Source organism: Giraffa tippelskirchi, chromosome 5 (genome assembly GCF_054371585.1).
Source record: "Giraffa tippelskirchi isolate mGirTip1 chromosome 5, T2T-mGirTip1v1.2.pri, whole genome shotgun sequence".
NCBI lineage: Eukaryota > Metazoa > Chordata > Mammalia > Artiodactyla > Giraffidae > Giraffa > Giraffa tippelskirchi.
In genome coordinates, this window is record NC_137279.1 from 126,246,822 (window position 1) to 126,262,530 (window position 15,709).

Sequence of the window (15,709 nt, forward strand, 5' to 3'; positions counted from 1 at the left end):
CTGGATACTCCCCTCAAATTAGACTCTTCGTCTCCAGCCTGTGCACCCACTTCTGCCTGAGGAGCCCATGGCTGCTTCTGGCACAATGCTCCTAGGTACTCCTCCCAGCCAAACCGCCCCTTCCTCTTTTCATCTATCTCCAGCCAAATTTTACTGCCACATCTCGTCTTATCATTTTACCACATATTTTGGTTATACCACTCCCAAAATTACCTTTGCAAAATTTTCAAAGAAGGGGACTTGTAGGGAGAAAGGAAAAGTCATAAGAATGATGGGCTGCATTTCTACTGAGGATAAAAGTTCAAGGGTAGATGAAAATTCGAAAAGAATGACACAGACAAGGAAGGAGAAAGGATTTCAGAGAATAAAAAGAATAAAGAAAATGCTATGTATGTGTCCATTGTATAGGGTGACACAAATATTATCAAGAAAAATGAATATAGTGAAGTTCCTATACATGGTTTAAGAATTTTTACGTCTTTTCTGTATTTAAAGGTAATATATGCATTATTCATTTTAGATGCCTCTGTGTGTATACACAGGGATATTGTGTGTGCGTGTGTGTGCATTTATGTGTACATACACGAGAACATATCTTAGCAGTGTTTCACCCACTGCCAACAATCAGATGCCTCACTGTGGAGCCAGGAATGAAGGGGTGGCCTTTGTGGAGCAGTGATCCTAGTGGGTTGCCTGGGTCTGCAAGAGACCCCAAGTCCTGACCTGTCATTACCAAAAGCCATCATCATTCTTATGACTCCACATTCTCCCTGCTCATCCATCATATCTGCTATGGACCAACTGTCAGATTATCAGTTACTCAGAGGGGCAAAAGTTGCAAACCTGCCATCATCACTTACTCTGTGCATGTATGAGGGCCACTGAAAGCAAGGGGAAGTAGTAAAGAGGCTTTGGTGAAGACCAGAAAATAGGAGAATAAAGGGTGACTCATCTCTGAGATGGCCTGAGGGGTGGGAAAGCAAGTCCATTTACATTCGTTTAGAGGACATCTGAATCCTTGGAATTTTACCTGTGGCCTTCCTCCACTGACAGCTGTGCCTGCTATTTTAAATTTGAAATTCAGCTGTTCCTTTGCCAGTCTTGACACAACATTTTAGGCATGTTCTGAAGCATGACTCATGCTACCCTCCAAAGGCCAAGCCACTTCAGTATTCTATTCAATTAGTGCTCTGCTTCCTGATCTACTGGATATTCTTGGAGTAAGATGCAAGATTAAGACCATGGGCAATTTGAGAAGGTAGGAATTCCAGCCAAGACATTTGCCAAAAAAAATAAAACACTAAAGACCACATGAGAGGCCTCAGGGACAAAGAAAAAGAGATGAAAAAAATAACTGCTGAAGTTTTACTTAATCTAAAAAAGCCTATTGATTAGATAGCACCACCTTTTCCATTAGCAAGCAGGACTGAAATGTTAGCTGCATCTTCTGATGGCTGTGAATGTGGGGAGAGATGGGGAGGAACAAGCTCTATAAGCATCTTAGAGATGACGGCATGTGAAAAAAGTCATTTTATCATCCATTAATTATTGTTCAAGTGTACACCTTGCAGATCCAAACTTTTCCACTAAATAACTGTGATTTTATTTTTTTCACAAAATACAAAGCTTTGCACCACATTATATTAGTGTTCTACCACAAGAAAATCCCAACTTTTTTATTGGGGGAGAGGAGTGATTTATATATAAATATTGACAAGGATATTGAGTTTATACATTCTTAAAATAATAAAATTGCCATGACAAAGAAATGCCAACCCTGTATAACATGCAGATTATTGCTTAGAACTTGCATATATTTACTTTATTTATTTTTTTTTTTTTTATAAATTTATTTATTTTAGTTGGGGGCCAATCACTTCACAACATTGCAATAGTTTTTGCCATACATTGACATGAATCAGCCATGGGTTTACATGTGCTCCCCCTCCTGGACCCCCCACCCACCTCCCTCCCCATCCCATCCTTCTGGATCATCCCATTGCCCCGGCCCTGAGCCCTTGTCTCATGCATCGAACATGGAATGGTGTTCTGTTTCACATATGATAATATACATGTTTCAATGCTATTCTCCCAGAACGTCCCACCCTCACCTTCTCCCTCAGAGTCCATAAAATTGTTCCATGCATCTGTGTCTCTTATTCTGTCTCGCATATAGGGTTATCGTTACCATCTTTCAAATTCCATATATATGCATTAGTATACTGTATTGTTGTTTTTCTTTCTGGCTTACTTCACTCTGTATAATGGGCTCCAGTTTCATCCATCTCAGTAGAACCAATTCAAATGTATTTTTTTTAATGGCTGAGTAATATTCCATTGTGTATATGTACCACATATACTTATATATATTTACTTTAAACTGTCACAGTTACTAAGTATACAAACATTTCAAATTCTTAAGGGAAATACACAAAGATGTCCAGAAACCCCTCTAAAGCACAGTTAGAAACAAAAAAAGAACACTAAATTGCTATTTTAATTGGTGATAAATCTGAGTAACATTGATTTGTAAATTACCAAGTCTTACACTCTGTAAATAAAAGTTCTTCAGCCTTATGGAAATACATTAGAAGGTGTGTTCTCAAAATGTTAATAAATGTATTTTGAAAGACTTCTAAAATCTTTGACAATTAAATATTAATGTGATATATTCTCAGAGAAAAATCATATATCACAATAGCTATCACATCTACTGAAGTTTTCATGTAACTTCTTCAAATTAAATCTATGTCTAAAAGTTATTATTACAAAATCAAATAATTACCAAAATATTCTCATAACTCATCCCAGTTACAAGTTAATAAGAGAGTATTATCTGTGCAAAAAGTCCTTGAGTAAAAAGTAGACATAATCATACTAGAAGCAAACCAAGCAAGAAACAGAAAAATATATAGCACATTTTATTTAGTTATATTTTTTATGCTTCATTAACCAACAAGTAGCAAGTACCTTAATGCATACTTAATTACAGCAAGAATTACATAAAGATATAAAAGAAAAAACATGCAGATGACAATTAACGAGTTTTCAGCCAGAGGTATTTATATCTTTGAGATTTTAAAACTGTCTACTCCTTGGAGGGAATCAGTGTAAACACTTTCTATGCAAACAAACCAATCTTTAGTTTCACTGCCAAAATATCTTCCAAGAAAGGTATGACCTTAAAAGCTAATAGCGGTAGTTTGAAGTCTGGGCTAAAAAGAGACAGGGCTCAAATCCTTGGGTGTTGTACTTTGGAAAACACCCTGAGTAATTCACTTGCAGTAAGCTCACTTTTGAAAGAAACAGGACTGTGACTACATTTGCTTGATTAAAGAGCAAGACTCAATAATGCTGCGAAATATCAGCACACCCTCCTCATAACATCCTCATAACACAGAACCACCTCAGTTCCTCCCTCGTCTGTCAGAAGGTCTAAGGAAGAACATTTAGATAATTTACATGTCTGCAATGAATCCCTAGCTGAAACATGTTATAAAGCTCATTGATAAACCAGTTTAAAGACACCTAAAGGTGTTTCTCAATAAAACCATAACATTATAAGCTTTGCTTGGTGTTATAAATATTATTAAATGTTAAATGGCTTCCTGTAGCCTCTTAATAAATTATGGTTTGTCTGCTCATTACTGAAACTTACAGCAATGCCTTTTTTTCCCCAATGAAAGAACATACTAATGAATGTCTAAATTTGCAACAAGAGGCTGGGAAGCTTACACATTTGCTCACATGCTAATTTGCTTCAGTAATGTCTGACTCTTTGCGACCCTATGTACTGTAGCCCGCCAGGCTTCTCTGTCCATGGGATTCTCCAGGCAAGAATACTGGAGTGGATTGCCATGCCCTCCTCCAGGGGATCTTCCCCACCAAGCGAAGGAACCCATGTCTCCTATTATCTCCTGCACTGGCAGGCAGGTTCTTCACTACTGGCACCACCTGGGGAGGCCTCAAAAGTTGGCATAGAAAGATGGCATAAAGGAGGGAGGTGCTGAAGAAGTCTTTAGGGTATCAGGAGGAGGAGATGGAAGGGCTCAAAAGATTCGGAGAGAAAACTTCTGGATTGAGGGAGGAACATCATGGCTTTTAAGGGCAAAGCAGTCATACTATCTCCTCCAACCATAGGTCCTGCTGGCTTTTCCTTGTCCTCACTCATATCACACATTTTATGTCAGAATTTGCTTTCAGTACCTTTAGTGTGTCTGTCATTAACCAGCTGTGGTTAAGGCTAGGAAAGTGTGTGTGTACCCCGGGCCTCTCATCACAGGAGGGTCTCCAGGCTATGCTGGTTTGCACCTTTTGAGATACACTCTGTCACACTTATGATAAAATTATACCAGTTTGCTTCTTATAGAATCCAAAACACATAAATACATAATTTTCTATGAAGTATAATTGATGATGTCAGCAATGACCTGGACTTTCAAATTTCATTCAACAGATTAAACCACTTAAAGCCAATTGAAATGTATATTTACATATTTGGAGTGAAAAGAAACCTAGAAATTGAAATTTATTCTAACACTTATTTTAATAGTGTCTTTTGGAACATGTTTATTTTCCTTAAAAATGAAGCAGAACAAACATGAATATTACAACATACTTTCCCCCCTATATATGTCCATGAGAAGAATATTTATAAACACATGATTACAATGTTGGTGTACCCAACAATAAAGGGAAGAACCACTCTTTAAATGCCTAGTGCACCTCACAGAAAATATATAATTTAAAAACTGATACTTTCAGCAAAATTTTGATTTGAGTCAAATAGGTCATTAAAATTTAGAAAAGAATTTGATTCAAACACCTATAAATTAGGCAGTTTTTAAAACTAGACCTTTACAACAGTACTGGGTCATCCACAGTATATGAGCCACGCTTAGGAATGATAAAAACATCATTATTTCTCTAAACAAAGACTAACCCATAAAATAACAAAACTGAACAGTTGGAATAAATATTGCATTTCAATTTACTATGATATATCAAGACACAATTTAAGCAGGAGTTCATTTCTCTGCACTCAGATACATTCTGAGTTTTAAACAAATGCAAATGATACTCATTAAAAAGATTTTAGACACAATAATGCAGACTCTATAAACTCAAGCTCATAGTTTTCAAATTCTCCCAAATAAAATATCTAATGCAGAGTCTATGATCTTGCATGATATTTAGTTGATTTTCATTCATTTTCAAAATTTTGTATGAATTTTTCATTTTCTAGAGTACTATATGTTCAGAGAACATTTATATAGTTACAGGTTGTCACTAACCTTTTTCTACAAAAATAGAGTTGCTTAAAAATTTATACCAATTTGCTTTCATTTTCTATAAATATTTTAACAGTTGTTTAATATCAGAATGCCTAATATCAATAGAATCATTTAAATTAATCCATGTAGTCAAAATATTTAATATGTAAAATGTCTAGCAAAAGTTTGTCATTTAATAAATGAAATGTTCTGCCCTTAACTACTTGTATTTTAGGCAGGTGGATAAAAATCACAGAACAGCAAAGTATAGCTCCTGTAAAGATCTGACTTAAAGTAGTGTGGCAGCTTGTAGTGTCTTTTCCATTTCATATCTGTTGCATGAGGAAGTATGTAGAATCTATTTTGGATGTTTAATCTGGATGTTAAATTATCTGTCATGCAGCCAGCATAAAATAAGAATTGCTGACTAAGGGAATGACAAGCTTTAGTTCAACACATTGATATTTTAATTATACTTAGTGGGGGGCTATACTACTGAAAGGTGCTGTTAGTGAAAGTAAAAATAAGTTTTAAGCATGAAATAACAACTATAAAAACTGAAACTGCTATATGGAAACTCACTCCTATTATATAGCATTATATTTTCTTCATATTGATGGTGGGTTTAAAATTTGTGTTCAGAAATTATAGAAATATCTGAATACTCAAAATTATTTATTTCACATTTTGTTTCTTTCTAAAGGAATGAATTTCCAAAATAGTTCTCTAATGTAAGTGTTTTCCTTTTTGAAAGCCATTTTTCTTGCAAAAGAGCAAGAAAGGAACAAGATAAAACCACATGCTTTCATACTCCTCTAAACAACCAATACATGTCTAAGTGCCTATGTGTAAAAGGGACTAAATTTAGTAACAAATTATCAATGTAATATTAGTAAATCTGAAAACAGATACATTTTACATTGCTTTAAGCCTTCAAAAATAAGTGTACTGGTATAAGCCCATCAATTTCAATTTATCATTCAGTTGCTGACTGAGATTTCGATTACCTTCTTTAAATGTTCTATAACTTATCAGGCCCTATCTGCATCGGACAGCTAAATCAAATCGAATCACATTAAATCAAAAGTCCTGAAATATCCAGCTGGCCTTCCTTCATCACCATAACATGGACAATGAGAGTGAGTTGCACATTCTCATTCAAACTGAGAAACTGAATGGATTAGATCTTTTGGTTTGGGTTCAATTAAATTCAAGTATTTTCCACTGATTAATATTTTTCTTTAGGTAAGAATGATCATTAAAGTACTTGAGAAAAATAAAGACAATAATAGCTAACTATATCATTTTATATTTGGGTTGTAAGGACCAAAACAAAAGCAAACATATACCTACATACACAAACAGAAAAAAAAGTCACCACTCATTTATCCTCACATAAAATAATAATATTGATAATCAAACTGCTTAGATTAAATTACCTATCTTTTGTCTGTCTTTTAAGAAAGACAGAAATTCAAAGCACTCAAAATGCTAGCAAGCATGTGTAAATTGTGAGTAAAATATGAATACTGACTTGTTTATTTAGTTTTTGCAGTTTTGGTCTCATCAAGAAGAGGCCTACTTTAGGAGCATGATAAATATATATTGCACAAGACTGTGGTGCTAAAAGATGTTGGGTTCAGAACTCATGGGAGGTTTTGCAAATAGAGATAATACAGTTTTCAAAGAAAAAATGCAAGGGAAGTAGACAGAGACAGCAGTGTTAAAGCCTTTTTCTTAATGACTCCTCGTATTAGTCTAACTAGTCATCTAGAACATGCATGTTTAGAAGGACCTTTTTCTTAATGACTCCTCGTATTAGTCTAAATAGTCATCTAGAACATGCATGTTTAGAAGGAAGAATTCATCTCTTAAGGCGCTCTATTAGATTGGTCTTAAGCTTTACTACTGAAGAAAAAAGCAATAATTTGATAAAATGTTAAAAATGGATATAATAAAGTGATGTCAGAAAAATCTAAAATTGTAGGAAATGTTTCCCATGAAAACTAATTAAAGGTTCCCAAAGTAAGCAAAATACTTCATTATTAGTAGATGATAGCAAATTGAAATGAAAGACATCACTTCTAATAGCCTAAGAAAAAGAACATTTCAATAATTTGGAAATCAAACTCTACTCCAGGAATTGACAGCCATAGTAAGAAATAAGCACAGTGCATCAGAATGTGGAGAGCTGTTTACAGATTTGAAAGCAGTCCCCATTCTTCCAGCAAAATCAGTGACATAAAACCAAGTGCACCAATTAGCATAGTCATCTTTTCACAGAAAAGTACCAATGCCAGTGAACAGATTTCCAAAAAAATTGACGACCATATTTATACATTTTTATTTAAATCTTTAAGATTTTATCCATGCTTATAATGCAGAAGAAAATTAGAAAATAAATCTTGAGGAGAAAAAAAACTGTGTTAGTTTCTCTTTTCTAATGTTTAAGAAGACACTGAAAGTATGAATACCAAGTATAATTAATAAAGAAGCACAAGAACATGCCAAGAATTTATCCTATCAGAAGACATAATGTGGGTAGTAATGAAGTATGCTTATCAATAGCCCACTTTTAGTCAAGTTTTCCATTCTGAAGACTCTTTCTGGCTTTCTCTCGTCTGAAGAGAGAGATGACTTTGATGCACCCCTTTGAAATTTTGATCATCCAAATGACATTCATCACATCCAAAACCACACAAGTAGAAATCCAGGCAAACTGAACTAAAAATCCAAGCCTCACGTAGTCTTCCGTTCCAAACACAGAGTACATGAAGCCATAGAAAGGAGGTATCGGGGCAATTCTCACTATGAAGAACACCACCGTCATAAGTATTCCATTGATGATGTTAGCCTTGGAAAACTTAGGATAGTTCAGAGCCTCAAAGAACCACCTGGGAAAAAAAATTAAAGAAACATCTCATTTATTCTGCATCTTTGAGGATTAGTGGTTTCTAGTTTACAGTTTTTAAAATTCAGAACCCCCCACCAAGATTTATTGGGTTGGCCAAAAAGTTTGTTCAGGTTTTTCCTAAGCTAGTATAGAAAAACCCAAATAAACTTTTTGGCCAACCCAATCTATGGCAAGACAAAGGGGCTAGAATAGTCAACATAATACTGAAAAAGAACAAAGTTGACAGATTCACTTTCAAGAACTACAATAAAGCTACAATAATTAAGACAGCATGGCATTGATAAAAGAACAAATAGAACAGTGGAATAGAACAGAGAGTCCACCAATAACCCCACACAAATATACTGAGCTTGCTTTTGACAATAGTGTAAAGGTAATTCAATGGAGAAAAAGCAGTGTTTTTAACAAACAGTGCTGGAACAATTGGATAGCTAAATGCAGAAAAATAAACCTAGGCAGAGACCTCACAACTTACACAAAAATTAACTTGAAATGGACCACAGACTTAAAAGTAAAATGAAAAATTATAAAACTTCTAGAAAAAAAACAGGGAAAAATCTGCATGACTTTGGGTTTGATGATAGTACTTTAGATGTAATACCAAAAGCACAATCCATAGAAAAAAATATCAATAAGCTGGACTTTGCTAAAATTAGAGATGGGCTCTGTGACAGGCACTATTAAAAGAAAATGAAGAGACATCCAAACACTGGGAGATTGCTTACTAAATACATATATGATAAAATGCTTGTATCTAAAATACATATAGAACTCTTAAAGCTCAGAAATAAGGAAACAACTCAATTAAAATATGGGCAAAAGATCTTAAATACGTCATCAGAAAATATAAACAAAGGGGAAAAAAGTATATAAAAAAGATGTTAAACATCATTTGTCCTTAGAAAATGTAAATTAAAACAATGACATACTACTACACATGTATTAGAATGACTAAAATCCAAAAATCTGACAATATGAATTGTCAGCAAGGATGTGGAACCATAGCAATACTCATTCATTGTTGATGGGAATGCAAAATAGAAGCCACTTTGGAAGATAGCATTGCAGTTAAAATGTTAATCATATTCACAGTGTACAATCTAACTATCACACTTCTAGGTATTTTTTTTTAATTGATTTCAAAATATATATCCACACAAAAACCTGCATGTAAGTGTTTACACCAATTATATTCATAATTGCCAAAAACTGGAAATAACCAAATATTACAGGTTGCTTCACAATGTTATTCACAACATAGTATGTGAACAAATAAGCAAACTATGGCACATACATACAATAAAATACTATTCAGCGATACAAAGGAACAAACTATCAATTCATGTAACGCAATAGGTGAATCTTAAATGCATATTGCTAAATCAAAAAAGTCAGTATGAAAATTGTATGATTCCATTTATATGACATTCTGGAAAAAGCAAAACTATAAAGACAAAACAGAATAGTGATTGCCAGAGGTTCAGAGAGAGAAGGAGAGTGCAGAATAGGTGAAGCATGGGCAATATTTTAGCGTAGTGAAACAATTCTTTATGACACTGTAGTGGTGGATACATGACAATATGAATGTGTCAAAACTCACAGGACAGCATGAACAACGTATGCAAGTTTTTTAAAAAATTAGTAAAAAAAATCTCCCAGGGGACCCCAGGTAACTCTGAAAATGAATTAAGACTGTAAGACCAAAAAAACTATACATAGGCACTGTACTCTAGCAAGTAAAACTATTATTTCAAGGGGGAACAGGTTAACAATTTTGAAACCATTATGCAGGCAATAGCAGCCTACTCCAGTACTCTTGCCTGGAGAATCCCATGGACGGAGGAGCCTGGTGGGCTGCAGTCCATGGGGTCGGGAAGAGTCGGACACAACTGAGCGACTTCACTTTCACTTTTCATTTTCATGCATTGGAGAAGGAAATGGCAACCCACTCCAGTGTTCTTGCCTGGAGAATCCCAGGGACAGCGTAGCCTAGTGGGCTGGCATCTATGGGGTCGCACAGAGTCAGACACGACTGACGCAACTTAGCAGCAGCAGCATGCATGTATATTGGGATTTAAAAATTAATTTGTCTGATGGTGCAGTAGGGACCAGATTTCTCATTGTTGGAGTGGAAATTACAGACAATTGAGTGTAAAAGGCTACATTGATCCATATGATCTTGGATTAGAGTTGGAAGCTTCAGTATAAACTCACACTTAGTTTAATACAGATATAGATGGATATATCAGGTCAGTTCAGGTCAGTTTAGTCGCTCAGTCGTGTCCGACTCTTTGCGACCCCATGAATTGCAGCACGCCAGGCCTCTCTGTCCATCACCAACTCCCAGAGTCTACCCAAACCCATGTCCATCGAGTTGGTGATGCCATCCAACCATCTCATCCTCTGTCATCCCCTTCTCCTCCTGCCCTCAATCCTACCCAGCATTAGGGTCTTTTCCAATGAGTCAACTCCCCGCATGAGGTAGCCAAAGTATTGGAGTTTCAGCTTCAACATCAGTCCTTCCAATGAACACCCAGGATTGATCTCTTTTAGGATGGATTGATTGGATCTCCTTGCAGTCCAAGGGACTCTCAAGAGTCTTCTCCAACACCACAGTTCAAAAGCATCAATTCTTTGGCACTCAGCTTTCTTCACCGTCCAACTCTCACATCCATACATGACCACTGGAAAAACCATAGCCTTGACTAGACGGACTTTTGCTGGCAAAGTAATGTCTCTGCTTTTAAATATGCTGTCTAGGTTGGCCATAACCTTCCTTCCAAGGAGTAAGTGTCTTTTAATTTCATGGCTGCAATCACCATCAGCAGTGATTTTGGAGCCCAAAAAAATAAAGGCTGACACTGTTTCCCCATCTATTTCCCATGAAGTGATGGCACCAGATGCATGATCTTAGTTTTCTGAATGCTGAGCTTTAAGCCAACTTTTTCCTCTCCTCTTTCACTTTCATCAAGAGGCTCTTTAGTTCTTCTTCACTTTCTGCCATAAGGGTGGTGTCATCTGCATATTTGAGGTCATTGATATTTCTCCCAGCAATCTTGATTCCAGCTTGTGTTTCTTCCAGCCCAGCGTTTCTCATGATGTACCCTGCATATAAGTTAAATAAGCAGGGTGACAATATACAGCCTTGACGTACTCCTTTTCCTATTTGGAACCAGTCTGTTGTTCCATGTCCAGTTCTAACTGTTGCTTCCTGACCTGCATACAGGTTTCTCAAGAGACGGGTCAGATGGTCTGGTATGCCCATCTCTTTCAGAATTTTCCACAGTTTATTGTGATCCACACAGTCAAAGGCTTTGGCATAGTCAATAAAGCAGAAATAGATGTTTTCCTGGAACTCTCTTGCTTTTTTGATGATCCAGCGGATATTGGCAATTTGATCTCTGGTTCCTCTGCCTTTTCTAAAACCAGCTTGAACATCTGGAAGTTCACGGTTCACGTATTGCTGAAGCCTGGCTTGGAGAATTTTGAGCATTACTTTACTAGCATGTGAGATGAGTGCAATTGTGCGGTAGTTTGAGCATTCTTTGGCATTGCCTCTCTTTGAGATTGGAACGAAAACTGACCTTTTCCAGTCCTGTGGCCACTGCTGAGTTTTCCAAATTTGCTGGCATATCAAGTGCAGCACTTTCACAGCATCATCTTTCAGGATTTGAAAGAGCTCAACTGGAATTCCATCACCTCCACTAGCTTTGTTCGTAGTGATGCTTTCTCAGGCCCACTTGACTTCACATTCCAGGATGTCTGGCTCTAGGTGAGTGATCACACCATCGTGATTATCTGGGTTGTGAAGATCTTTTTTGTACAGTTCTTCTGTGTATTCTTGCCACCTCTTCTTAATATCTTCTGCTTCTGTTAGGTCCATACCATTTCTGTCCTTTATCGAGCCTATCTTTGCATGAAATGTTCCTTTGGTATCTCTACTTTTCTTGAAGAGATCTCTAGTCTTTCCCAATCTGTTGTTTTCCTCTATTTCTTTGCACTGATCGCTGAGGAAGGCTTTCTTATCTCTCCTTGCTATTCTTTGGAACTTTGCATTCAGATGGGAACATCTTTCCTTTTCTCCTTTGCTTTTTGCTTCTCTTCTCTTCCTAGCTATCTGTAAGGCCTCCTCAGACAGCCATTTTGCTTTTTTGCATTTCTTTTCCATGGGGATTGTCTTGATTCCTGTCTCCTGTACCATGTCACGAACCTCTGTCCATAGTTCATCAGGCACTCTGTCTATCAGATCTAGTCCCTTAAATCTATTTGTCACTTCTACTGTATACTCATAAGGGATTTGATGTAGGTCATACCTGAATGGACTAGTGGTTTTCCCTACTTTCTTCAATTTAAGTCTGAATTTGGCAATAAGCAGTTCATGATCTGAGCCACAGTCAGCTCCTGGTCTTGTTTTTGCTGACTGTATAGAGGTTCTCCATCTTTGGCTGCAAAGAATATAATCAATCTGATTTTGGTGTTTTATATATATAGATAGATAGATGGATATATAGAGAGAAATAATTATAGACATGTGTTTATATACAGGTTAGTATATTTCCTAGTTGTCAGCTGGGAGGACATAGGAACAATGATGCCCCAAGAGCAGTGAGCACACGCAGAGCCCACATTTTGGTTTCTAATACCAATCTCCAATAAAAGGAAACAAGACTCCTTAAGAAAAGGCTGATTCTAGGGTTGGGACACAATATACAATAAAAATCTAGAATACTGTTTTTAGTATCAGAAACTAAATAAGTGCTCAAAGAACAAAATGATGAAGTTATTTCAAAGGGACTAAGAAACCCACTGAAAGAGCTCCCAATGGCAAAAGTTATAACAATTTGAACAAAATGAATATAGGTAGTATTGGTTTTAAACTCAAAGTAAAAAGTAAATATCTATGAAGTCATGGTAACATACATGAGTGAATGAGTGAATGAACAGGGAAGAAAAGATAAATACCCTGTACAGAATGATTGCAAACAAAATATGTAGATGCATCCTCAGAGTTCATGAAGCATAACTCTCCACTGTTCAAGAGAGGACTATGTGTAATGACTTTGTTCCAGGGAGTTCAGTGTAGGGGGCAAGTGGGGCAGAAATAGTAACTTTAAAAACTCAGAAATCTTACAAACTCTACCTCAGCCAGGTGAACAAGGTAAACATCAACAGTAATAAACCGTGTTTATGCATGATATAATGGGATGAGAACAGCACATTACTTCTGTGGTCTGCCTCCAAAAACCCCATTGTTGTTGTTTAGTTGCAAAGTCGTAGCCAACTCTTGTGACACCATGGACTATAGCCTGCCAGGCTCCTCTGTCCATGGGATTTCCCAGGCAAGAATACTGGAGTGGGTTGCCATTTCCTTCTCCAGGGGATCTTTCCGACCCAGGGATGGAACCTGTGTCTCCTGCATTGGCAGGAGAGTTCTTTACCACTGAGCCACCAGGGAACTCTCCACAAAACCCCATAACCTGAATCTAATCACCCAAAAGAAACATCAGACAAATCCAAATTGAGAAATGTTCTACAAAACACCTGACCAGGACTTCTCAAAACTGACAAGGTCATCAAAAACAATGAAAGTCTGAGAAACTGTCACAACCAGGAGTCTAAAGAGAAGTGACAACTAAATGTAATATAGTATCTCAGATAGAACCCTGGGACAGAAAAAGGACGTTTGGTAAAAACTAAGGAAATCTGAACTACTATAGCCATTAGTTAATAATAATGCACCAATATTTGTTCACTAATTATGACAAATGTACCATACGAATATAAATATTAACACTAGGAGTGTGAGTATATAGGAACCCTTTGAACCAACCTTGAAACTTTTCTGAAAGTCTAAAATTATTCTCAAGTAAAAAGCATATTTTTGAAAAATTCAGTATTTTCTCTATTCTACTTTTTCCTCCTTAAAGAAACTATATTGTCTAATGTTGCTTCATTATGTTTTAGAGGTTGAATTATAAAATGGAGTGAAATATATCCATGTATCTTAATATTCAATTTGACTGAATTAGTCATGACTAAACTAGAAACTGCTCAACCTCAGAAACTAAAAATTAAACTATTAAAAAAGACCTTAAAATATTTTACTAAGAAATTAAAATATGAAACAGAAATAATTTGTAGGATAAGAGAGATATTACAATTTATAACTATGTTGGGTGAAAAAAGAAGGAAGTTAAGGTAGCAATTTAGGTAGCAATGCTCAAATTAATAAAATAGTATCACAAATAGGAAAAATGTCACTGTAGCAGTAAAGTCAAGATTTTTTGCTCTATCCAGATCTCCTATCTTCCAGCTTTCTCTACTCCAAAGATTTTCCCCATCTGATCCTCAGTCATTCATTTTTGTGACTATATAGCCTTGATTTTAATGAAAAATGCTATACCTTAAATAACCCACCCCCTTCTTTTTTAAAATATTTAAAAATATATATTATTTATTTGACTGTACCAGGTCTTAGTTGCAACAGGTAGGACCTTTGATCTTCGTTGAGGCATGCAGGCTCTTAGCTGCAGCATGCAGGATCTAATTTTCTGACCAGGGATTGAACCCGGGCCCCGTGCGTTGGGAATGCAGAGTCTTAACCACTGGATCACCGGGGAAGTCCTAACCCATTCCCTTCTAAGCATATTCGTAATACCTGATATTTCATTTTATCCAGTTCCATCTAAATCTCTTCATTGACTTCCACTCCCAACCTGTCACTATCAGCTTCTGATTCACTTCTTTGCCTACCTACTTCAGTTAACTTCAGGACACACATCAGCACCTTCAGTGCTCTTGCCACTTCATCCATCATACTCACCTGCCTATCACCAACTTCTCATCAAGCCAGCTTTCCTTAGGCAGAAAACATAGGGAAGGCAGGTACTGTAGGTACTACACTCTGTAGTCAGAAAGCCTGGGCTCAAATCTCCTCCTTCCACTTGGCTGCTGTGTGGTCTTACCTCTGTTACTGACCTCTCTGTCTCAGTTTGATCTACAAAGATCATGGTGGATAATGACAGCACCCCCTCTTACATAATGAAGTTGTTATGATACATAGTAAGAACTCCCTCGAACTAAAAAGCTCAATCAATAGCTATTATTACTCACCAATATTGACATTAGATAAATAGCACAAATATAGAGAGATCTGAACTGCCCAGTGTATCCTCAGATTTCCTTCATGTTGCTTTTATTTAACTTGACATTCTCCATAGAATTGCCTCCAAACCTCTGTCTCACCAATGAAGTCACTTTCCTTCCTCATTTACCTTTACCTCTCAATCCCAGAGGAACTGGCCTCCTCTACTATTAAGATATTAGTCCATCAACCATGGATTCCTCAAACTCTGACCTCAAGACCTCAAATCTTTTCAGGCACATCTTCCTCTACATTCAGAAGAAGTGGTTTCTCTTGCCCTCTCCAAGGCCAACTGCTCTGCACCTATGCTCTGCAACCTTAGGCCATCAATTATCCCCTTTCTCTGGCTCCATCCAGCTCTCCATCTATAGGTTGATT

General features: G+C 36.6%; 1 protein-coding gene and 1 long non-coding RNA gene across 9 annotated transcripts in view; both read right to left on the minus strand.

Annotated features, from left to right (window-relative positions):
- Nucleotides 1-1,579: 1,579 nt before the first annotated feature.
- On the minus strand, nt 1,580-5,438 carry LOC145504895 (uncharacterized). The gene is made up of 2 exons (XR_014052570.1): nt 2,375-5,438; nt 1,580-1,820 (listed from the first exon to the last, which is right to left on the minus strand). It is a non-coding gene; the product is annotated as an uncharacterized LOC145504895 (long non-coding RNA).
- The window catches only part of TLCD4 (TLC domain containing 4), a 121,176-nt gene continuing 108,374 nt past the window's right edge, over nt 2,908-15,709 (minus strand). For all 8 annotated transcript variants that reach the window (XM_081486225.1, XM_081486224.1, XM_081486218.1 and 5 more), the window contains one exon: nt 2,908-8,167. In XM_081486225.1, coding sequence (XP_081342351.1) covers nt 7,849-8,167 — 319 coding nt within the window. In that variant the 3' untranslated portion in view covers nt 2,908-7,848. The remainder of the gene's footprint in view (nt 8,168-15,709) is intronic.